General features: G+C 32.7%; 1 protein-coding gene across 2 annotated transcripts; it reads right to left on the bottom strand.

Annotated features, from left to right (window-relative positions):
* Window positions 4,590-25,413, bottom strand: LOC18612935 (translation factor GUF1 homolog, chloroplastic). Of its 2 annotated transcripts, XM_018128462.1 has the most exons (21): window positions 24,765-25,413; window positions 22,069-22,155; window positions 21,189-21,245; window positions 20,909-20,974; window positions 19,299-19,361; window positions 19,021-19,065; window positions 18,825-18,925; window positions 16,144-16,240; window positions 15,963-16,034; window positions 14,710-14,864; window positions 14,550-14,607; window positions 13,194-13,274; window positions 12,969-13,055; window positions 11,807-11,878; window positions 11,549-11,683; window positions 11,341-11,414; window positions 10,686-10,773; window positions 10,004-10,081; window positions 8,827-8,902; window positions 7,257-7,297; window positions 4,590-4,834 (listed from the first exon to the last, which is right to left on the bottom strand). In XM_018128462.1, the coding sequence occupies exons 1-21, from the start codon at window positions 25,179-25,181 to the stop codon at window positions 4,739-4,741; spliced, it is 2,046 nt and encodes a 681-aa protein (XP_017983951.1). In that variant the 5' UTR covers window positions 25,182-25,413; the 3' UTR covers window positions 4,590-4,738. The 2 variants fall into 2 exon arrangements, with proteins under 2 accessions (XP_017983951.1, XP_017983956.1); XM_018128467.1 differs by lacking the exon at window positions 7,257-7,297.

Below are 26,071 nucleotides of genomic sequence, written 5' to 3'. Positions count from 1 at the left end.
TAAACAAAATGTGTTTAAATGAAATGATTTTATAAATTGTCTTGAAATTGAATGATGGCTTTGAAAATAGAGTAATTGGAGACCATTTGATGTATTGTGAATTTATGGTTCTAATTGATTGGCTTATGGCAATATTGGCATGAATGGCTGAATTGGTATTTGTGTTGAAAATGTATAAACTGTTGTTTGCCTTGATAGGCTGGATAATGATAAAATTACCATGTCATGCTGTTAAATTTTATTGAATTGGTGGGTTATTGATTAGTCGCTGTAGTGGACGAGTTTCGTGGACCAGCCTATTAAAGGGGGCACGGTAACCTTATTATATCCATACCTCAATATGAGAGGCACGGATGGATAACTCCTGAGGTTAACACTTTATAGTTCACTTCACGCCACACCACCACGTGAGGGTGAACTTAGCCAACGCCAACGAACGGCTATGTTTTCAAAATAAAAACATGATTTATGCGTACATAACTTTTTATCAGCCTTGGCGGACTCAGTTGGGATAGCCCTCGGCCAAGGTATCCCTGATAACTGAGTATGAGAATGATTTTGGCATGAGCCAAGTTTTTAAGAAATTTATAAGCCATGTTGATTACTCGATTTATATGAATTGATTTTATTTGGTTGAAATGAGTTGAAAGGTGATGAATTATAGTATGTTAAACTATTTTATCTGTCTCCATTTACTCAGTTTTAGATATTTTAGATGGTATTTGTTTATTCACTGAGATTAAATAATCTCACCACCCTCCTTTTCACCTCTTTCAAGCTCAGAATAGTCGGTAGATAGCTCACTTTGTTGAGGGCTACAGTTGGACTTGCATCCTCAAAAACTGTAGGTTTACCGCTTTTGATACTTTTGGTCGTTCGTGAGCTCACGTGTCATTGTAAATTAAATTTTATACTTTGGTTATCTGTATTACAGTATGTATGAATCTATTTGACTTTTACGCTACAAAAATTATTTACCGGTAACTATAAATATTGTTTTATAAGAAAATAAAATATTTTATTGAATATTTATATTATATTCAAATAATTATAATTTCACTTTAAATGAATATTTTAGATATCTGAACTTATTTTTTATTATGAATTATGTGTTTTATACTCGCATACTGCATTTTTAGATGGTTTCGAGACTTTTGAGAAAAAATAACGAAAATGCCCATGTGAGAAAAAAATTATTTTTCTATTGTTTTGATTTGGAAATAGTTTATAATCTCTCAAAACATGATACTTAACACCTATTGTTCACTAGGGAGGTGCGAAAACTGATATTAAAGCCTTGCGGGGTTTCGGTTGACATTCCGGGTAATAAGTGTCGATCGAGACATCGCGGCCGTTGTCACGGGCTAGAGGGAATTACCGGGTCATGACAAAATTACTACCTACATTATTGCTACAAAAAAGCATAAGAAATGAATGCTTGGTTGGAGGTAGACATTCCCACCCTTAAGCTTATGATATGTTTTCATTTGAGGAATACTAGAACATGTGTGACATGATTCTATAGGTTAATATGTGATGTAGTGCTATATACCTTTAGAGATAAGATTGTTCATAAATATGGTTTATAGAAAAAGATGTGCTTGATATGTTGATGATGTATGTATGAATATGCAAAATTCTATATTATGATTAAGACATTGAGTTGAGCTTGTAGAGATGGTGGTAAATAGGGATGGTCTAAAAGTCCTGCTTATGATTCCCACCTGCAATGCTTTGATAATTTTCTAATGATTCCACACAGTGTGAGGTAACATTCCACAAGTAGTGCCAATGCATAGTGATATGAGTTAAGCAATCCCTAGGCATGGTGAGGCAAAAATTCCACTACATGGTCACACGCTCCACATAAGTGAGGCTAATGTACCACTCATGAGCTTAGACGTAGGATGCCCAAACCAGTAGGCATCTTGAATTCATGATTATTGCACATTAATTTTTGTTATTATGATGCCTCTTGTGAATCTTTCTTGTGTTTATGATGTTTGATTGAGTTGTAAATTAAACTCTAAGCTATACGATAGCCAAGATGGGTTGATAGATAAAATAAATCCCAAGGCATTAGTTAAGTTTATAGATTATAAAGAAAGGATGGTCACTTGAGTTTCATGGATTGATTTGATCACTGAGTTATATGAATTGAAAAATGATTACTTTAGTTATATGGGTTCGACATTGATCACTAAATGTTATGATTGGTTTCTCTTGGTGAATCTTTAGTACATGAGCAGCTCATATGATTTATGAAAAGATTGGAGTAAATCACCTTTAGCTTGGAATATATGGTTAAGTATCGTTTCCCTTAAGGAGGATCCAATACCACAAGTAAAGTACAACTTCCTTATTTTCCTACAAGGCTTATCTATCGAACAATATGTTTATGAAATGTCAATTCCACTTTGAAAATGAGACTCGTGTATAACAACTCTATTTTATGAGATATTTGAAATGAAGTATATTTATCTAAAATTCATGTTTACATTAGTAATGTAATTTGTGCAAAAAATCCTTGCCTTGGCTTGTCCCATTCTCGTATTCACTCATGGAGTATTTATGACTCACACGTTATTTTTCTCAAATATTTTTGTTTGCAAATAAGTGATAGCATTCAACTCTGAAGTCTAGGAGATGTGATCCATTCATCTTTTTATGGTAGGTGTCTAACAGTCCATTTGATGTCTAGAGAGTTAGGTCATGTTCCGCTAACGAATTGGTTTTTATGTTTATGGATATGTTTATGTTTATAGATATTGAACATGTTTATATGATGTAGCCAATGCTTGGCATATACTTATGAATGTTATGGATGAATGTACACCCGAGGGTGTTGGGAAATGATTATGGCATGATGTATGAGTTGTTAACTCTGAGTTTATTATGAATGAATGCACTTGCACAGTTTATGTTGAGAAGTTTTATAATTGTGTATAGTTGCCTATGGATGCATACATGAGTTTGATATTGTATGCTTTATTTATGATGATTATGGTTAATGGGACAAGTTATGATGAATGAATATAAGAAGGTTTGCTTGAACTTAGTGAGCTACATCTGTCTGGGTTCATGCACCGGTTATATCCCACCACAAAATAGAATGAGACATGCCTAAACCTTTAACTGTCAACACAGTTCATCAAATGACTAATGGCATGCCTTACGGCTTGTGAATTGTAATTAATGAAGGGATTCCGTTCAAAGACATTTCTACTGTCTTGAGCTTTGTATTATTCATACTTTCATTATTTACTTTTTAATATTTTTTTACTATTTTAGACTACATTTTTTATTTCTAACTATTCTTATATAATTTAGTTCTTACAAAACAAAAAGCAAAATTATCATCTAAACAAAATCTAATTAAGTCAATTTCTCTATCTCAATAATATATTGATATTCATGCACAGATAATAAACTAAATTATCTAATAATCTCACACAACTAACAATTAGATGAAGGCAGTCGCTCAATTTGGTGAAAAAATTAAAATATATATATTTTTAAAAAGTAATTGAACTGACCAAATTACTCAATTAAAACCATATAAACTTTAATCACTTAATATAATCTTTGATTCGATTGATTTGATTGGTTTAACTATAACAATATAATAAAATAATTTTAGTAAATAAGCAAACAAAAAGTGATATAAATAACAAAAGAAGAAAAATCTTGTTGATAAAAATTACGGTTCTTAAATAATCAAAACAACACTAAAATCCAAAGCATAAAATATTGAAATACAAAAAAAATTGGAAATTCAAATTACCGTATATTTATAGCCCTTATCTGAACCTCTAAAAAATTAGAGCAACAAAAAGGAAAATAAAGAGCCCATTTTGGAAGCCTGTCAAGCTTTGGCCTCTCCCTTTCATTTTCCAAGTTTCATTGCATCTCTCATATTTTTTTTCTGCCTCCTTTTCTTGCAGATGAATGACTAGTCCAGCCAACAACCAAATTTGACCTCCCAACCACCCTAGATGTCGCCGCTAACATTGGTGCGGCCTGGTGGTTTTTGAATGCTGTCGATTGTCACGGTGGTGGACTAGTGGTGATGGACCCTTGGTCACGCAAAGGAGGCAAGAGTCGTCGCGATTTGGGCGAACAACTTGATTAGTAGGTCTTTTGGGGCATAAGGTAAAGGAGTGTAAGTGGTTGGCAAGGTCAGGATTTGAAGGAATGTGGGGCATATAGAGGTTAATCAAAAACATACTAATAGTATATATTTTTTATATAATTATATGTCATTAATAAATCAATTTAATCAGCTTAATTACTATTTTTTAACTCTTGTAAACTGATCAATTAAACGAACTTAACTGAACCTTTTAATCGATAACAAACTGAATCGAATGGTCGATTTATTATGTTTTGACCGACTAATAGTCTGCCCTACTAACAATCCTTAGTAAAATGTGAATTCTATATACTCTTGCAACGCTTGATGAAACAAATCAGACAAGCTTTACAAAGTTAATTTAGGTGAGAGCAGATGGGAAATTTAGCAGTGTAAGCAAGGCATTTCTGATTGGCAAATATTCTCAGAATTATGTAAAACACGCACAAGAAAGCAATAACCACAAGCAAAGTTGATTATAAAGACCATAGCAGAGCAAGATAGTAAGTAAAGAATCCCTGGGAACTTTGGCACAACAAACTGAAAACCTTATATGGTTTATCAGAAATTATACGAGAATGTTTACAATATACAATTGTAACATGATCATAAAACTTCCTTCTCAAGTTTCAACACAGCCATAAAGGCTTCTTGAGGTACATCTACTTTACCTATTGCCTTCATTCTTTTCTTCCCTTCAGCCTGTTAACAGACGATTTAAAAAAATAATAATAAGGGATATTAATAGAGGACTAACTGAAGCTTAGCATGTGGAGAAATTCGTGTTTTAGAATGTTTTCACATTCATAATGCATCTTCATTTGATTCTTTACTTTGACAAAGTGTTACCTGAAGCTTTAACGAGGAGTTTATAAAACTAAGAACTCTTTTGGCAAGCTCATACTTGGGTATGCATGCTATTGTTGAACATGCATGCAGACAAAAAGCTTTCAAGGAAGGTTGTTCAAATGAAGGATGATCACACAAGCACATTGAAGCATAATGTTGAGTGCATAGGCCAACATTCCAAGAAAAATGGCTTTTCTAGTAAGGTTCCTCAAATGAAGTATAATCATGCAAGCAAGCATAGTATAGCTTAATCTTTAGAGTTTAGACCAACATTCCAGGTACTAATCTGGTTCAAAGTGTTTCTGAATGTTTGCCTATATTAAAACTATATTTTTAAATGAGTCTTTAATTCAACAAAGTGTTGTTACCTGAAGCTTCTGTAAGGAGTTAATAGCGCTTAGAACTCTTGCTAGCTCATACTTGGAAAAGAATAAAAAATTTTAAAATGCAGAACATGTACACAAATAATAGAATACACTGTGGAATGTACATGAGAATGAAAAGTTTTCCAAGGTTGTTCAAGTGAAGATTAAAATAAAAATATCTCCGTGTAATCTTTAGGGTATATGTCAACCATAATCAAATAAAGAAAGCGTAGAGAGCCACAAAAAGCTATAAATGAACTGGGAAATTAAGCGAGTACTTTTTAAATGAGAAACTTTAAGTATAGGAGGATTAGAGGCACAATCTCATAGAGGCACAAAAGCATAGAGAGGCACAAACAGCTATGAATGTAACTGGGAAATTAAGCGAGTAATCTTTAAATGAGAAACTTGAAGTATAGGAGGATTAGAGGCACAATCTCATAATCACCCTCATTTAAGCATATTTTGTAACAAGCCACAGCTTTATGATTACACAATTACAGGTTTTCTTCTTTAATCATGCGCTTATGTTTCCATAAAAAGACAAAGTGGTTTTTAAATATTATAAAAAGCTCTAACTACAGAAAAGAAAAATGAAGAGTGTGTCAAAGGCTTTTTGTCAACTCTCTAGTATAAAATGGAGCTATTTTTAAAAGAAAAATATAAACATGAGATTTTGTAGAGTAGAAAAAGTTCAAGTAGCCGGTTTCTTTTGTGTCTATGAGTTGTACTTTTGTAAGACGATTTTGAGCTATGAACATATATCTTTGTTCATTGTTCATACATTTTGGATGTGAATACCCTAAATTTTGTAGCTTGGTGAAAAGCTCAATTGCATAAAGCTTGGGTTGTGCCTATCAAAACAGAACTTGTTGCTTTGATAAATTTAATCAAAGAGTTTTTTTTTTTTCCCTTTTCAGGAATATGACAAAATATGGGATGTAGGACAAGTAAAAACAATCATGAATAGCTATGGAATCTCTCCTTTGTATTTGGTTATTTCTTTCTAAACTCTGCACTTCATTGCTATAATCTCAAGCATTCACTGCCACTTTGGACCTAAAAAGAAAAGCCAAGTATATGTAACACCTTTCTTAACAAATAAAAACTATTCTTGAACTCTCACCCACTAACTTAAGGTATTAGGTGAAGTGGTTCATGACAAGTTATTAGAGTTGTGAACACATTCAATTCAGTGGGTTTGTCATGAGAGGGCTTGTTAATGGATAAAAATATTTCTGGACCTTCACCTAATAGTTAAAACTATAAGGATGAGTGATTACTTATACTCTTAACCAGATCCACACCACAGTAACCATCAATGAGAATGAAATTTGATTGTTTGAAGCTTACTTTAACAGATGAGTATCCAAATCCACCTCAATTCTGACTTATTGTTGAGCTATAAATTATCACTCGGTTTAACGTGTTCAAAAGGGCCCCAGAAAAATGTGAAATGTTGAAACTTGGACAGTCTTCACTAGGTTTAACTTCATTCTATTGCCAAGGTACAAATGTGTGATTTTACTACTCTTAGTAAAGTAATTAATAGCTAGATAGAAATGTCAAAGATTATCATGCATATCAGTTCAGAAGAGATAACTGAATTTTATTACATAATATGATTGTGATAACCTCCCAAACTTCTCTAGCTTCTCATTTATGGATGAAAATGTCTGTCAAGGCCTTATAGTTAACGATTATAGAGTGATAGTTCACAAAAATCTTCTTAGTTAAGTATAGTGGTATTGTTACGATGTAAAACAATCAAAAGATGGCAGGAATTAAATAGAACAAGCAAAAATAATGAAAAAGTTGTTAGTCGACAAAATATTTTTGGTTTGAGAGACAGGAAAGGATAAGAAAACATATTGTGTTCCAAGCATATTTTGAAAAGTAAATAAAAGCACCTGTTTCTTAAGGAGTTTCTTTTTTCTTGAGATATCTCCACCTACAAAGAGAAGTTTTTTTTTTAAAAAAAAAAAAAGCCTTGTCATCATGAAATAAATAGACATTAATCAATCATCACAACTCAGTAAGAAATTACAAAAATCTGAAGCCTAACTACAGAAAAGTTATCTTCATTAAGATTTTTATTCATACTACATGAGGCATGAGGTTATACAGTTGTTAAATAATAGAGGAAACAAGTATGTAATATGCTGGAAAGAAGAGATATAAGAACCATAATGGACAAAAAAGGAAATGTAAAATTTGAAGTGAAAAAAATTCAATAATTCAGATGTGTAATCATTCAAGATTAAAAATCTTACAAGAATGGAGGCAATTGAAATTCCACAAGAGATCATTATGCAGTGTTTAAAAATTATATAAAAGTTGAATGATCTAATTAGATATCATAAATTCCATTTCAGAGACTTATAACTTTCAGTTAAATGAAAAGAGTAAGAATAGCTGGTCTAATACTATCATAGCAGGGAGAAGTCACCTGTAAAAGAATAAATCTACTAAATTTAATGGAAACATCAAACAACCAAACACAATTTTCTTACTTAAAAATTTATCTATCTGATCTAACAAATGCTAATCATACCATAGGTTGCAATATGAGAATTAGACATTAAGTAGCAATCTTCAATTTGAATACATTTTCGAAGCATCTTCAGAAGTGGAAAACTGATCATTCAAGTTTAAGTACTGACTTTCAGGCCAAAAAAAAAAAAAAGTAAATGACTTGAAGATGCTTGGATCTGTGACTTCAGCTTGGGAAATTATCATGCAACTAAACTAGCAGTTTTTGAATACTAACGTAATAATGAACAACACTCCTAAAGAGCAATCATGAGCATAAAATCTTTTATATATGAGAATTATTAACATCTCAAGAATTTCTTTACAACATCCATCCTACTTCCATAAGGTTGAGATAACAGAAGTTAGAAACTATATGCTTTCCTATGATAACTTGGCTATGATATATAATTCTATAGGAAAATGTTAAGTCTGAACTTGGCCAACTCAAACTCCACATGATTTCCTATATGCTTTCCTATGCTTGGCATATACTTATGATTTGTCACCTCTCTCGCTTTCTTTAGTCTTACATGAGTTGTTGACTCAGTAATTTAACGTGCATCTAATTTTGTTGTTGGTCTACAAAGGGGAAAGCAAAGCCACTATTATCTAAATAATCTCCTTCTTCTTTCAACATCTTTATCATAAATTATCACTTATAATCAATATTTAATCAAAGAAATAAATTAAATTTATATAATTCAATAGATACATCCTACTTTATTAATATATATAACTACAACCCATTTCCTTATGGGCTCTTTTAGTCTTATCCACATGGCTTCAAAATAACACACTTGACAAGCCAAATAATCCCACACATCCCCACGTCTAAGTCCAAGCAACATAGCTTATGAATATATTTCAGAAAGAGTATTCACCAAATATCCTATCAGCAAAGAGGAAAATGTTCACATAGAAAAATATATCTTAAAATATACTTACCGTAGCATTTGGCCAATACATCCTTTCTAATTGCTGACAAAGATTCACTAGCAATTACTTTTGAACCTATGCATGCCTGAATTGAGTAAATAGTACACAAATTGGAATCGCATTAGCATGTGACTAAACTAATTGAGGAAGTATGCACTCAATGATTGGTGAAAAAGGAAAGAAAAAAAAAGAACTTTATCCAAAATGAAAAACTTTTCCACTGATTGGCAATGTTTTTGCTTTTCTTATTTCCTTTTATTGTTTTTAAATGTAGTAATCTGCCACTTTTTACTTCAATGCCTGAGGATAAATAGTAGATTCTGGACAATACAAGCACTTAAAAGATATGTATATGGATCAATATACAGTATACAATATAAGCCTCTAGAGCAACCTTGTCCTGAGTCTGAAGCTGTTTAGCTCTGATATTATTAGTGCATGACAAATGATGTTCATCAAAACTGGTGGAGAAGCCAGCTCTGTTACAAATTCCTTAGTGGTTATCAATGATTTCCTCTCCACAGGAAAATCTTAAAAAAGTCTCTGAGTGTGTGCGCTTGCCTTCCATACTTCACCAAAACTAATAAAGATAGCCTTTTTATTTTTTATTTTTATGTATTTATTTATTTATTTTGGAAGGGGGAGGGGGTTGGCAGTGGCCAAGGACTGAAAATAGCTGAAAGTGGTTATGTCCTAACTTTTCCACAATTTGGAATATTACACAAGCAGAAGACAATAGTGAAAAACATTCATGAGAATTTCATATAAAGAAAGAGTTGAGTAGGTAAAATTAAATTATTCCAAATTTTTGTTTCTAATAGATAAATGACTCAACCCCCCTTAGTGGTCAAATGAAAAGTTTAATGTGATTTACACTTTTTATATTGCAACTCTGAAAAACTCACCAGCATAATAGTAGAACTTTAATAATGACAGCAAAACTATTATGGTAGTATAAATACATTAAACAGTTATAACTTTTAGACAAGGTCAAATATTGAACAACACATTCTTTCATCCAGTTGAAACAATTTGCGGGTTAAATGGCAAGCATAAAGCAACTTCTGTGCATTATGCAGCTTTTATATGATAATATAAACCAGATACTTCACAAGAATTGGTTAAAAGGAAAATAAAACATCATATCTTAATATATTCAACAATATTTCAAGCATGTACATCTTACTTGAATTGGTACTTTAAACATTTGTCGAGGTATAAGCTCCTTCAGCTTTTGAGTCAAAGCCCTCCCAACAGCATATGCCTACAAAAGTTACCAGATATTGATTAAACTGCTTTTTAACATACAGAATATAAAATTCAAAGTAAGCCGCCTAAATCTGTCTCAAAGTTAAACATGGTTTAACAAAGAGAAGGGAGTTACACTATTGTAATATCACATCTGTGAAAAGCTTATAGAAATTAAGAATGAAAGCAAACACCTCTTTACAGTTACAAAGTAGTCTCAAACAGTAACAACATACTAAAGCATATATTAATTATTTTGATAAGTAAATTCAAGAACATAATGTGGACCATAGCTGGCAATATTGCTTTTAGCTTGTAAGATTTGAATAACAGCCTTAGACAAAGACCAATAGAAAAGTAGACCAACATTGACACATTAAGCTTAGCTGAATAATACACTTATTTATTTATGATGTTCACGAAATGCTCATTATTACTTAACTTCCAATCTCATCTAATATAGATATGGACTCAGATTAACCATCTTAACAATAGGCTGAAAATATATAGGGAAAATTCACCTACACCTTCTATTTCGACCTTTGTTCACGTAGCACCTTGTGATAACGAAAAGGTTCTCTCTCCTAATATTTAAAATATAATGAAAAGATGACCCTCACCTTATCCTTGTGCACGATAGCAGACAATGGTTCCACATGATCACCATTAATCTGAATGTCAAGCTTTATCAATTCACTTTCCTTATACCTGTAGTCAAGTAAAAGATTAACCCCACCGTGATTGTGGTGTAAATTGCAAATTTGAAGCACGTGATTTCCCGAAATGAAAAGTTTAAATTTATTTAAGAAATCAATAATTTTTCAACATGAACACATATACATCTGCCCAATTCAACATGAGGTACATTTTCCTTTTAAAATGAAAAACCCAAAAATACTGTGGAGAAATGATGAGATACAACACAACAATGTAAACCTAAGAAAGAAATAAAGTCCAAATAAGTGGGCACCATGAGATGTATATCTGAAAAGTAAATGTCAAGTCTCTGTGAAACGAAAGTAGTTATGGGGTAAATGTAAAAATCATTATTTACTACAAAATGATAAAATAGAAAGCATGGCAAATTAGTAGCTCAATTCCTAAATTCTCCCATATTACATCTTATATTTTTGGTTGTCATTCAAGATAAAATATTAGTGATATAGAATCCAAACACACTAGTTCAACTTTAAAAGTAGGTACCACAACTGAAATGAGGAAATCATTTCACCACCCAGAAATAAGAATATAACAGATATTGTTACATGCACTCACCCAAGAAAAGTATATTCCATGCTAGCATACCCCTTACTTCTGGACTTTAACTGGTCAAAGAAATCACCTACCATCTGTGGAATGAACATAGACAGAGACCCAGCAAAAAGAATAAATGGAACTTCTACATAAAAATGGTCAAAGCTATCGACAAAGTGATCTTTAGGTGAGGAAAAAGCAGGATGATATCAACAAGGGAAAATATTACCTCTGCAAGGGGTAACTCATAGATGATGGATGCTCTGTTCTCAGTGATAAATTTCATCTCTTTGAATTCTCCTCTTCTGTCTTGAGCCAATTCCATCAGCGAACCAATATAGTCCTTTGGTGTAAGCATCTCAATCTGTACATGTTACTTCATCGTAAAGAGTAGCATACAAATTTACAAGTTTCGAAAAAAGCTCTCTTAAATGCGAAAATTCAACACTTAATCAAGTAACAAATATCTTAAGATACAAGAAATAACCTTCACAAATGGTTCCTCAATTGACCTTCTTTGACCAGGTTCAGGAAGCAAAGATGGATTTGAGCATTCAACCTTCAAAATAAGTATTACATGAAAGATCCTACATTCAAACAAGTTTCTTGTACAGCAACACCCAAATATCAACTTATAAATCAGAAATATAGTAACAAGCTTTTCACTAGCAGAACATTAAGTATAAATACTTTAGCATCACAGAATAATGTCAAAGCCCGATAGTAACACAGCAATATTCAATATACTTGCTACCACCGCAAAAATGATGCCATTGGTCAAATAAAGCTGACACGCTTCCACACACTATATACTTGCCCAAGAGAATACCAGTATTTATTTTACTTTTCTTTATTTTTCCTTTTATGGTCAGATCAGAATTTTATGATTATGTTTAGAAGGATAGCATACAAATTCAAACTAGATCAGGATGAATCCTAAGAATCCTCCTTTAATTAGCATTCTAGTACAGTTTTATGATTGAGCCAAGAACAACATGGAAAATTTTATTCCCTATGAAAATCAAATGAAGACTATTTTTTCCACGTAAAGAACATGTAATGGAATTTCTTAAGTGATTCTATAGTATATTACATCATCTGAAGTAATAATTTCCGAAAGACATCCTAGAAAAATGTCCATATTGTCCGTATAACAAAAGAACCTTTTCATTAACAATTTAAATCCGTCTTCTTATTCACAAGTTGCACATGGGCAAAGTCCGACGTCAAATACTCGCAAGTTTTTTGTTTTATTTTATTTTTTGTCAGGGAGAGGGGGGCAGAAAGAGAGAGAGAGAGGTTGAAAAATCCTTATGAGATTTGAGAAAGAAGAATGAGATTTTGCATCTTTGGAAAGTATAAGATGTTCAGTTTCTTCTCAATACTTTTTCAGATATGATCTTTTCTTTTTCATGCAGAGAAATCATTAACATTTCTTCCCCTCAAATGCAAAAGATCATGGCCAATGCATGGACTACAAAGAAAAACCAGCACGACAATGCAAATTTGTTGCAATTAATTTTATCAAATCTTCAGTGTTTCTTCTTGAAAAAAAGACATAACCAGCTATAATAAAGCATCAGCTTCCTGGCAACATTCTTGAAATATAATTTAAATAAGAAGTGCGGGTAGGGTTGAGAAGAAATTACAGTATCACCATTTATACAGTTCACTCTATACACAACACTAGGAGCAGTGGTTATTAGGCTCAGATTGTACTCCCTTTCCAGTCTTTCCTGTAAAACAATAACAAGTTAGAGCCAACACTGAATTTCAAAAGCTCTCCAGAATTTGAACAAGTAATAATAAGCAATAGTTAAGCAACATTAATAAATACATAAAAAAAGAAAACTGCAGGGGCATAAAGCTCGTGCCTGAACAATTTCCATGTGGAGAAGACCCAAGAACCCACATCTAAAGCCAAAACCCATAGCACTTGATGTCTCGGGCTCAAACTATATATTAAGACCAAAACCATAACAAACAGAAAAATTGCACTCAGTAATACATCAGAAAAACTATCGATATGATCAAATATCTTAAGTTCACACCATAACATAATATTTCTAGTGAGGTTGATGAGCTTTGCAAGCTGAATCCATTTCAGAAAAGAAAAACAGATGAACATTTGGCATAGTCCATGCAGGTTACACGTTGAGAATTACCAACAAATGTATCAAAAAAAACATCCTTGAGATTAAATCATGAGTGAGCATAACTCAGAATTCAAAAATTTGGGGAAAACCATATAAAGTCATTCCTTTTTTCTTTCACAGCTGTGCCATTAGTTTTTCTTTTTTATTTTCCTTTCAAGAGAAAACAAAAGGAAAAAATTAATTTTAGTAGTTTAAACAAACTCTAGTATTCAAAACTTAAGTCAGGCCCACCAAAAATTTGAAGATGCATTAAAAATCTCAGCCGGGACTGTAACTTCTCAGTCTCCTTATCCTAGAATCTTCAAGTTTATTACCAATCCAATTCATAAGCCTATGATAAGAAACAAATCAAGCTTGAGAGCTGTGATACTGAAAGCCATGGAGTGTCATTTGCATACTATAAGGTACATTTTCTAGACGTTTCAAGTATTATCAATTAGTCAGGAGGCTCTCCAATTTTAGTGCAAACCTAAGGAATTTTAACAAATGAAAAAGTTTTTTCAGTAGTCAAACACATATTTAAATGTCTCAACTTTTGAAATAAAAAAGATATCTAAGATTTCTATCAGAACTGATACTTATGCTAATATTCAATCTGTTACATGTTTCTACCTGTAGCTAGATTTCTATCAACGATACAATTATGACTATTTAAAGAAAATGTGCTACTACACTGAATTCAGTAAAAATTTTCAATGCTACTTTATAACTCTTTTCTAAGTTCACATATGATGGAGAATCCAAGAATATTACTATATAAGGTGATATTAGCATGAGGTGCTGAGCTCAATAGATTCAGCCTCTTACTTTAAAAGTCATAGTAGTGCGATATCAAGAATATAACATGATTTAAGTGGAAACCTAAAACTCACTGGCCATGCAATGAAGACAGTGGTACAGTGCCAGAAAAACAAATTCTAGATAGCTATGGCGGCAACCTTAGTTTATATATTTATTTATTTTCAATGTAACAAGATTTTGATAACCTACTGCATTTTTACAGAAAACCATAAATGGTTAAGCATTAAAAAATAAAAAATATTTACTTGATAGTATATTTAGTTATATAGTTACCTTCAATGCAGCATCATTCAGTTGCAGTTTTTCCAACGCATCACGCAACTCTGGAAACCTGCCAACAATACATATAAAAAATGAATGATGCTAGAGATACACAGGTACCTGCAATGGCATTTTTGAAATTCAAGAGGAGAAAGGACAATTGAATCAATACTGGTCTGCATCAACAGGAAAAAGGCCACAAAACACCATTGGAGTGGCTTCCTCATAACCCGGTAGCGAGCTTTCTGCCCTTCTACCATAGTGAGTGATAGTGTCACCCACTCTAGCATCTGCAACAGACCTTATAGATGCCGAAAGGTACCCTACCTGAAGTTATAAAATATCATAAAGGCTGCAAGCAAAAAGAAAAAGAACTAAAAAAATAAAGAGTTCACATTAAGATATAGAACATAAAGTGTTGAAATTGTTCTGGTTAAGTCACAATGTGTCATATCATGCATCACTTGCATCAGCTACTTGTAGTGGTCTAATATTCAAGTGGCACTTCTACAGAAATTGCACTACGTCTTAGGTATGATGCTTTAAATTGGTATGAGGACCCTAGTTTACATTTCCATTTCTATTATTTTACCCATTTTCATAGTCCACATATGATGAACACATGCTTTGTAGATGTTCTATAGAGCCTGCTGCTAAGAGGGTGTGGTAAATGGTATTATATCCCACACTAGTTGTGCTAGGGTCTGTTATGGCCTTAATTGAAGTCAGACCTTACGCCTTTACAACTACAATCAAAAACTTGGGAAATAAGTTTATTGACTGTGAAAACCAACATTATTACTTCCCTATTATTTATAAGTATTAATAAATGCAGACAAAATAATTCTCAACAGTGTTCCTATGATAAATCCAAAATGTTCTCAAATGCTTGTTAACCAATGGCGATTTAGAAAAGAAAATATGACAAAGAAAAGGGAAAATTACATAAAACTATCTTGTGGTTTGGCTAAATTACATAAAAGCTAGCATCTAAAGAGATCAAGAAAAAATATAAGTGAACTTCTTAAACCCATACTCTAATTGACTATGAAACTATCAAATAACAAATAATAATGTAAATAAAACTAATAACACAAAGCAGATAAATAAATAGAACATAAATTTTCAAGCAAGGATTCTTCCATGAATACTTCACTTTCACTCAACCCCTATAATCAAAAGACTAAGACACATCAATGATCCCAAAGTGAATATTTGAAGTCAAGGTTCACAAAGAAAATAAAATAATATATTACTAAACCTTTGGAGAATGCATAGAGTTCCTCTACCTATACAGCAAGAGAAAGAGGGCGAGAGAGAGAGAGAGAGAGAGAGAGAGAGAGAATGACCAAGAAGCAAACAAAATAGTACCAATTGAGGATAACTGATAGCAGGAAAACAAATCATTGGTAAAAATCAAATTACCTCACCCGCATACAATTCCTCTACCTGCATCTGATTGGGAGACAGAACTCCAACTTCATCAGCAAAATAACCCTGCCTTGCAAGACATAAATTATAAGAATTTTATACAAAGGATGTAAGAAGCTGCTGCACTCTATATGGAAGGGAAAAAAAACGAATAAGATAAATGATTTCACTTTACCTTCTTACTGGCCATAAAATAAATTCTGTCACCTTTCTTTATAGTCCCATCTATGACTCGAAAATAGACAATAACACCCCGGTAAGGATCATAGTAGCTGTGGAGACATTAAAAAGCAATGTAAGTAACTCAAGGCAATGAAAAACACTACACAAACTGCATAAGAAAACTTTGTACAATGATGGGAGCAACATTCATAACTATTACTAAGAAATGAGTTATGGCACACCAAGAATAACACAATTCTCAATTTAGTAATCAATTATTACATTAGGAGCTTTACATGGTCAATGTTGAAGAAGGCACGTAATGCAGTGTGGAGAGGGAAAGAAGAAGCACAGAGAGAGAATTAGTTCTTATTTAAAAGATTAAAAAATTAATAACAAAATTATTTCTTATTGTTACTAAATTTATAAATGGTCAAAATACCTGAAAAGTCCNAAATAAAAAATATAAAAAATAAATAAAACATTAAAGGGGTTGAGTAGTTCAGATTCTATAAAATAAGAGGTTTTCATACTTAAATTAAGTAAGTCAGAACGAAGAATTATTTTTATAATAATCATTAACTCTATATCTCCCTTCTTCATTTTTTCAAAAGCAAAAAACTAAATCAACCTATTTTGCTTATTTGAGTTCAGCTTAAGTTAAAAATTAAGTCAAATAAATTTTAAATTTTTGTACTATTATAAATAACAAAAAAATTTATTTTAGTATTTTTATATTATTTTATTTTAATATAATGTAAGTTATTTATCTAAATTTGACTTTATGTATGGAATATTTTCAAAATTTTTTTATAGAAAGGAGAATTTAAACTTGATTTTTGCAAAAACGATAAATTAATGTACATATTTTAGAATCAAATAATTAACTAAGAAAATAATTATACATTTTTTTTAACACCATAAATCTTTACACTTAAATATTTAGCTTATTAATAAGTATATCTATCATCTACTTAAATATTTGTATTTTTCAAATATTTTTTCAATTTAGTCCCTCAACATCTCAATTTTGTTCAATTTAGTCCCCATACTATATATTTTTGTTCAATTTAGTCCCTATGATGTCACTTTATTTTGAAAAATTTTTGATCTGCCACATGGCATCGACATATTAGCATGTCAATGCCATGTCATCATAGTAGTGCCACGTGGCATTGTCATGTCATCACATCGATGCCACGTGGCATGCCACGTCATCATGTAGGTGTCATGTTATCAAAATGTACCACTTCAACACTGATGTCACGGCTGACGTCATCCTTTTAACGGCAAAATTGGATACCGTTAGAGAGAGTGACTAAATTGAAGCAATTCCCAAAATTAAGAGACTAAAATATTATGATTTTGAGTACAGGGACTAAACTGAACAAAGTGCATGAATACAAGGACTTCTCAGGTATTTTGACCATTTATAAATACATAATAAAAAAATACTTTATATTAATATTTAAATATTTAAATACGTTTTCAACTAAATTTAAATACAAATGCATAATTTATTTAATAAAATAATAACTTCAGATGCATCTCAAGCTTAAAATTCTTTGCCCAAGCCCAAAACAAAGCAGTCTGGGCTTGGAAGCCAGGTGGCAGCCACCCTATGGATGGTCTAGTCATAATGTTTTACAGGATTTATTATAATTTCACTCCTCCTTTCTATTGCAACAAATAGTTACAAAACTAAATAAATTATTTTTTAAAGATGAAATCTTAAATTTTGAAGGTGAGAGGGAAAACAAAGAAAAAAAAAGAATAACAATAAGCAATAAGAGAAAGTGGCTAATAAAGAATAAATGAAGAGGAAAAAATAACATGAAATGGGAGGACAAGAAAGAAAAGAAATAAAGAATAAAGAGAAAAAGAAAACATGAAAAAGTGAAAACAAAATGGAAGAAGAACCAAATGTTTAGGATAAAAGAAATGAAAGTTGAAAATAAAAAACAACAAAACCCCAGAAAAACGAAAAGAAACGATCTAGAAAGAACAAGAAAAAGAATAAAAACAAAGAACATGATTGAATAAGTAAAAAGAAACAAAGTAAATCTTTAAAAATTTGCTGAGCGTACACGTATTTAAATTTCATTTTTAAGTACTGAAAATTTAACTTTTGCATTTTTTGTATTTTTGGGGGAAGGGGGATTTGAACCCTACTTTATTTATAGAGGGAGATCATATACCAATCAATGAGCCAAATGCTTAGATGTAAATTTAACCTTTGCATATTTGATTGTATGATTATAGACGAAGACAATACATTTGCTTTTCTAAGACCATAGTATATTAACAAAAATGTCTACACTTTGATCAGTATAGTAGCAGCCTTCAAATGACCGACAATACAAAATTATTGAATTGGTTCTTTGATATGAATGAAAAAACACAAAATTGTAGCTATCAGAAGAAATAATAAAAATTTCCATGCATCAAATGACTGACAAACTAGTTGAAAAGAATATAGGACATTACAGTTTGCTATTGACATTTATGATATGAATTTACATAGACTCTAGCATTAGAATTCAAGAACATAAAAACAGTACAAGAGGAAAATTATATTATACACTAAAGAAACGCATTGCAAGACATGATCAGCAAATGATCATTAGAGCATACTGAAATATGACAGTTGATATCATCAATATGTGCAATTAATAAAACAAGTCAGATGTATACCTATCAAATATTAAAGCTCTTAGAGGACTCCTAGCAGCATCATGAGGAGGAGGAATCCTTTCAACAATTCCATTAAAAATTTCAGTTATACCAATTCCCTCCTGAAGAAAAAAACCTGTTTTTAGAATTACCAAATTCCATCACATACAGAAAGTATGCCCTATGTGTAAAGAAACAAAAACAATCCAGAACTAACCTTTGCAGAGCAGCATATTGCATTGCTACAATCTAACCCGATAACCTGCAAAGAAGTGCCATAGCAGTAGTTCAAAACAATCACACTGGTAATCAGTTTCTTATGATTAGTAAAACCAGTAGCAGTATCAGTTTACAAAATTAAAACTGTAGACAAGCAGCGTATTCACAGAGAAACTTTGAGGATATGCAATGTGAATACTTCAATCCATTTACACACAGACATGAGCACATACTGGCACACACCGCATAGATGCATTAATGTCTTAACAGACCAACCTCCTCAATCTCCTTGATAACACGATCTGGTTCAGCACCTGGAAGATCTATCTTGTTTAGAACCTGTAGAAAAAAAACGATAACGAATCATCTTAATGAATCATCCAATAAATAACATCACTAATCTACACTACTATAACAAAGGCAAAATGGAACTAAACTCCAATTGAGGAGAAAATATCGAATACACAGGTAATCATATTCAGAACAGGCTTCATATAAATAACAGAGAGACACATTTCTAGTTCTCAGCATAGATATCATATTCACTAGAAAGAAGACAAACATAGAACGAAGAGAATATGAATATAAGATTATGAAAATAAGATGGAACAGGCAATGATGGGAAGAGTTTGAAGGATTTCTACATTACTTGAGAAAGATACTAGAAAGAGAGGAAACATAAATTCATAACCATACTGACGGAAGTCGGGCATAACGTCCATTATAGAAACAAAATGGAATAAAACAGAACAGAATCATAAGCCCCAAGCACTGATTTGGTAGACTTATTTGATTCAGGGCTGAAGAGGAGCCATCCTGATTTTTCTGCTTAGTTGCTGCTCACAGCACTGTAGCATATTTTTTTCATGGAAAATGTTGCTGACCTTTGCAGCACTGTAGTGATATTAAAATTTTCTGTCTCCTTTTCAAGTTCATTGTCCAATTAGTAAGGCCATTCTAAGTGATTAATTGTTGTTCTTTTTTCATTTAATTTAGTTTATGTTAGGTGATCCAAATAAGTTTATTTTGATTAGCTTTGAATTGCTTTCTTTGCAACACAATAAACCATTATCAGAATTTTGCAGCCATCTCATGTCATGAAACCTAGAAAGAAAATTCAGACTGATTTCATAAAGGCTACAACACACAAAAAGCCCTTGTACTTTCTCAAATTCCCAAATAAGCTCCTATCCTTCTATATTGTACCCAATTAGGCCCTTAAAGTACTATAAGGGCTCTATAAACGGTAATGTGGCATGCCATGTAAGCACCAACTAAACATGAATTTTCGTATTTTTCCAGGTGGGTGCTGATATGGTAAAGATAATGGTCACTTAGATACTGACGTGGCAAAGATAACAAGCTTTAATGGGTCCATCTAAAATAAGGGCTTCATTAAACAAAAATGGTATTTTAAGGGCTAAATTTGGTACAATAAAAGAATAAGGGCTTTTTGACAAAATTGGGAAAGTACAAGGGCCCTTTAGTATTTTAGCGTTTCTTAGATGTATTATTGTGAGGCTAATAGCTTGCTTTTTCCTTTTGTTTACATCACTTGTCTAATGTATAGACAAAAACAAATCCAGATTGCTCAGATTGTCATTCTCTAATTACCTTATCACAATTCCTCCAAACAAGCCTACCTCAGGTTCAGTCATCTAGTTTCCCTTCTGTGTCATCACACATCATATTCAACATCTTCCAAGAATCAAAGTGGGTGTAGGGATCAACTTTGCACTTTATGAAAGAAAATAGTAACAATAGCCATAACACATGCAAGGTTAAATAATCATTTTTGTTAGTTCCATTAATAGTAACCCACAGCTGACTTCATACTGTCAATTAACTAAGTTGAACAACAGAGCAAAAGATGACAACAAACTTACAGGGATAATTTCGAGGTTGTTCTCCAAGGCCAAATAGACATTAGCCAGAGTTTGTGCTTCCACACCCTACAACATAATACACCTTGTCCAATAACACTAGTACTAGCAACAGTGCTATGGTAGCATATATATATTAATTTGCACATTTGAAATTGGATATAACTGGATTTAAATTTCACTTTACCATCCTCAAAATAAAAGTTCAAATAAAAGAACTACAAAGTGACAACATTAAAGAGCTTAAATAATCAAATCAAAGCAATTGCAAGGATAGAGTAACCTGAGAGGCATCTACAACAAGTAGGGCACCCTCACATGCAGCAAGCGACCGAGAAACCTAGATAAAATGGGTGTCAAAGAGAAAAGAAATAAAAAAAGATCAAATTCAGGGATTTAAATAAATTCAATCATCCCACCAGTGAATCTATGCACATGTATGGGAGTCACTCTTAAGTTATCACATGTTTGTCCCCACAAAGAAAAGAAAACATGTTTCATATATCATTCCCAACAATAATAACTTCATCATCAACCACATATTCTTGACTTCTAACTAACTATATATAGACCATGACAAGTTTCTATACTTGATCGAATTCTTAGTTCAACAAGATAACAACCTTATTCTACCTTGCATGGTATAGATCATCACCTAAAATGGTTTTATCATGCAAATGCGGTAAGGATAGCTTATTTTACGGCTGAAAAAGCGTTCGAACCTGACTTTCAATCAGAAAAGAATAAAGACACTTATATGTCCCCATTTTCAGGAATTTTGTATCTGTTATCAGCTACATCAAAATTGAAATGAGATACCTCATAAGAGAAGTCTACATGTTTCTATATATCATTCCCAACAATAATAACTTCATCATCCACCACATATTCTTGACTTGTCACTAACTATTTATAGGCCATGACAAGTGCCTATACTTGATAAAATTCGTAGTTCAATGAGATAACAACCTTATTCTACCTTGCACGGTGTAGCTCATCACCTGAAGTGGTTTGATCATGCGAATGCAGTAATTTACAGCTAAAAAAAGCCTTCTGAACCTTACTTTGAATCAGAAAAGAGTAAAGGCACTTACATATTGCAATGTTCAGGCACAAAAAAATTTTGTGTACATTATCTGCTACATCAAATTGAGATGAAATACCTCATAAGAGAAGTCTACATGCCCTGGAGTATCAATCAGATTCAAGCAATATGGTTCATTTCCATACATGTAACGCATTCGAGCTGCCTGCAAATGGATTGAAGTATAATCAGCTGGAACATCAAATATAAGGAAGGATTTAAAAGAAAATAAAAAATTTTAAGCAAAAGACCGCATAAAAGCAAGAGATAACCTCATAACAGATCCCATGTCAGCAAGCATACATAATTAAGAACGCTTAATCTGACTTTTGTCACCAACATTAGCTTAGACAGATATATTATCCAAAATTCAAAATGCAAAAGTGGATATTCAAACATTGTTATAAGATTGATAAATAAATAAACACATGATAATTATATATATATATATATATATATATATATATATATATATCTTCATTTTCTGTGAGATTGATATGAATAGTAGCTTCTATATTGGATCATAGAAGCTTTTGAATTGGATCGTAATATTGTAGCACATTAAGGCATATAAAGAGGACACAGATGAGAGATAAATCACCAACACTCCTATCAGTTGAAGTCATAGTATAAAATTAAGGTACCCCACCTCATCTCAGTACATATTGCCTTTGATAAGAAATTATGGGATTCTAGAACAGCACAAAAGTGTACAAGGATAGGCCTCTTCAGATTTTCAAGAAGAGCCATCGCAATTCTTCTACCTGGACATGGGTATTGAAGCCTTTCAAAGTAGGTGTCAGAGGTTTTAAGCAAAATTGGTCAGATTGGTAGGCAAGGTTAATGGAGTTTCCTTTGAAAGGTTTAAAGATCAGCCATTTAGATGGGTAAGTAAATTATAAAGTGAGAGAGAGAGATTAATCTGTCTTGTTTGAACATGGCTGTAGGAAAGGAAGCAAACCTAATGAAGAATAAATAGGCTTGACGGTTTTTTGCAACTATGATAAAGGAGATGACCATATAAATATGATTTTAGGATGCATCCAGGGATGTTTCGGTAATTGACCTGGGAGAAAAGGTTTAGTTTGTTGTTATTACTTATATACTGGAAAAAAGGGGTTTGAGGAACTGATAATTCGTATCATTAGCGCAAAGAACAGTAAGATGGAAAATGGGAGGATGCTGTTGGAGGGTAAAAATTCATACAATGTAAGAAGTTGAACTTGGAAGGGGATTAGTAAAAGATTCTTCACACTCATGTTGCTTTTGATGTGAGAAATAGAAATTCTATTTCCTTGAGGCATGACATTCAGTGTGTTGTTGAGCACTAGAAATCTCAGCTTCCAAAGTCAACTCTGTTGGCAAGGGATAAAAAGGCTTTGATGTGCTCTTGTTTATCCAGGCCTAATGGGAGGGAACTTGAGACATGAATTTATTAGGGAATGTTCAAGATTGACAGATAAAGACAATTTCCAGCTTCTTTGACTTGCTGTACAAGAAGATGGGTGATTTGAATAAAGAGGACAACCCGTAGAGACTTGGTAAAAAAGAATTTTTTAAAGCAGAAAATATGTAGTAAGTAGTGAAGAAAATTTCAAGTGCACACAAGGAAAGCTTACCTTGGAAACTAGTTTGGAGGAAAAATACCCCAAGAAGGTAGCATTTTTGCTTGGGGAAGGACTTTGACCATTGAAAACCTCCAAAAAAGAGGACAACTTATTCTGAATAGCGCTTTCTGTGTGACGTATTCGAAGAATTTGTTCATTTTATTCTCTTAAGTTGCTCTAGAGCAAGACAGTATAGGTCTTTAGCTTATGCTATGCTGGACATAGCTTGGGTTGCAGCAGGTTCAATTGTAGAGGAACTATTGGCCTAAAATAGTGTACTTTCTTGTACCAATAGGAAGAAAGTAATAGAGTTACTCCTTAACTTAGATATTCGAGTATTGTGAAGGGAATGTGATGAAAGAGTGCTTCCATGGAGAAGAGTTAGCCTTAGGAAAGCTCCTAGATGCTTGATAATTTACATTGTGTTTTTTATTTAATAGGCAGTAGTGCATGGATGTAATAGGTGCTTTAGATTTTATTACTATTGTCTTGTAATTAGCCAAGTCTCCTATTACATTTCTCATATAGATTTTTCCGAAGTCAACCAGTTGTAATAAGAAATTTGAACACAGCAGGAAGCATTATTAGAATAAGGAAAACCCACTTCCCATTTTTTTTGCAAAGAGAACATCCAATTATATGATAATATCACTTCCAAATCCATAAATTTAATTTATACAAACATTAAGGATAACAAGTGTAACAATACAATCAAACTGTCACAGTCAACACGCATATAGACAACGTGTTTCAATCAGAAAGGTTAACATGGGATTGAAAAACACCCATGAAACAATAAAAGCCAATGGATAAGGCCATTTGACAGATATAAGTAAGGAGTAGTTACTAAGTAGGCCCAAAAACAGGATGGAGATAGAAATGGAGAAATGAATAAGTTTGTGCCCTTCAAAAAGACTTCAGTCAGCAAGAAGTAGGTTGAAATGAGCAGATAGGAAAGCTACACTGAAAACTGAATAGCAGTTCAGAACTTGAATTCTAGACACTCTCACCCAGAAAAGTATTAACAAGCACGACAGAGAAACAAGTTAGTATTACTGTTTATCATAGACATGGTAATATATCGACAAGGCCACAAGGGTATGAAAATCCAACAAAACGCTTTATACAACTCGCTTTAGGTAACAAATATTCACATTCAGAAACCAACCTGAAGTTTGATGGTAATGCCTCTTTCCCTCTCCAAGTCCATGTTATCAAGAAACTGCTCTTTCATTTCTCGCTTCTGGACAGTGCCGGTAATCTGAAGCAACTTGTCTGCCAAAGTGGATTTCCCATGATCAATATGTGCTATGATGCAGAAATTTCTGATGTTGGAAACAGGGACCTTCAAGAGACGGTCTTGCCCAACTTTGGCACCCAACTGTGAGTCATAAAGCTCTTCCTTTACATCCGTCTGCGTCTCAACGCCCTGGGAGACCACTAGAAACCGGGAATGTTTAGAAAGGCGATGAGTTGGTGAGATACGAAGCGCGGACAACTGAGACCTCCTCCAATGCTGCTGCTGGCCTTGCCAAGTGTTAACGGATAACAAGGCTGTTAGCCCAGAGCACAGCACCTTAGCCATTTTTTACTTTTGCCAAGGCTTTGCTTTGTGCTTCTGTGGAATCTTCTATTTTCTCTAAAATTAATTCAATTTGTGTGAAGTAAGGTGCTTCGCGCAACTGCATGACAGCCACAAAAATCGGAGTAATCTTGGGCATAGCCCCCCGATAAATAGCCCAGCAGCGACCACTCTAGTTCCTTGTATCCAACAGCTTTGGCCGCGGGAAGGTCAAGCTCACCCTAGCAATATTATTATATGATATAATATAATTTAAAATTTTTTGGTTTGTCTTTTGGTTATTCTACTCCATGTAATAGACATGCCATCTACATTAAAAATTATTTAATTGTAATTATGACTAAAAATTACAATGTTCCATCTAAACTCTTATTCATATGTTTTTTTTTATGCTGAAAGTTTTCGCAAAACTCAACTACTCTATTAAAATTTTATTAATAAAATAATAAACAAATAAGAAGGAGGGGAACATAGACTTGACCTTCGATTTTACATGAGCATTAAGTAGAAAAATAAAAGGACCTAAATGCAGTTTTATTTTACATTTATCATAAACATAAAAGCCACCTCTTTTACAAGAGTCTAATTTGAGATTAGAAAAATAGTAAACTAGAAGTACTGCTCTTTTACATTTTTTTAAATCTAACATGTGGCAAACTACTTTGGTCCAATCGTAGAATTCGTCATAATTTACCTTGTGCCACAGTGACAACTTGAATATTTTGATGTTCACGACCAATATTGGCTAACAAATCAACTGCCTGGTTACCTTCCCTGTATATATCTGATATGCGAAAGGAGAACTGAGATAATAGTTGTCAAATAGAAGTTAATAAGTACCTAATATCATGCGAACCTCGATACCCCTCCTGAAGCATTCGAATCACCCCCAA

Source organism: Theobroma cacao, chromosome 1 (genome assembly GCF_000208745.1).
Source record: "Theobroma cacao cultivar B97-61/B2 chromosome 1, Criollo_cocoa_genome_V2, whole genome shotgun sequence".
In the NCBI taxonomy this organism is placed as follows: Eukaryota; Viridiplantae; Streptophyta; class Magnoliopsida; order Malvales; family Malvaceae; genus Theobroma; species Theobroma cacao.
Note: the sequence above shows the minus strand (reverse complement) of the source record. Positions and strands in the feature narration are given on the sequence as shown.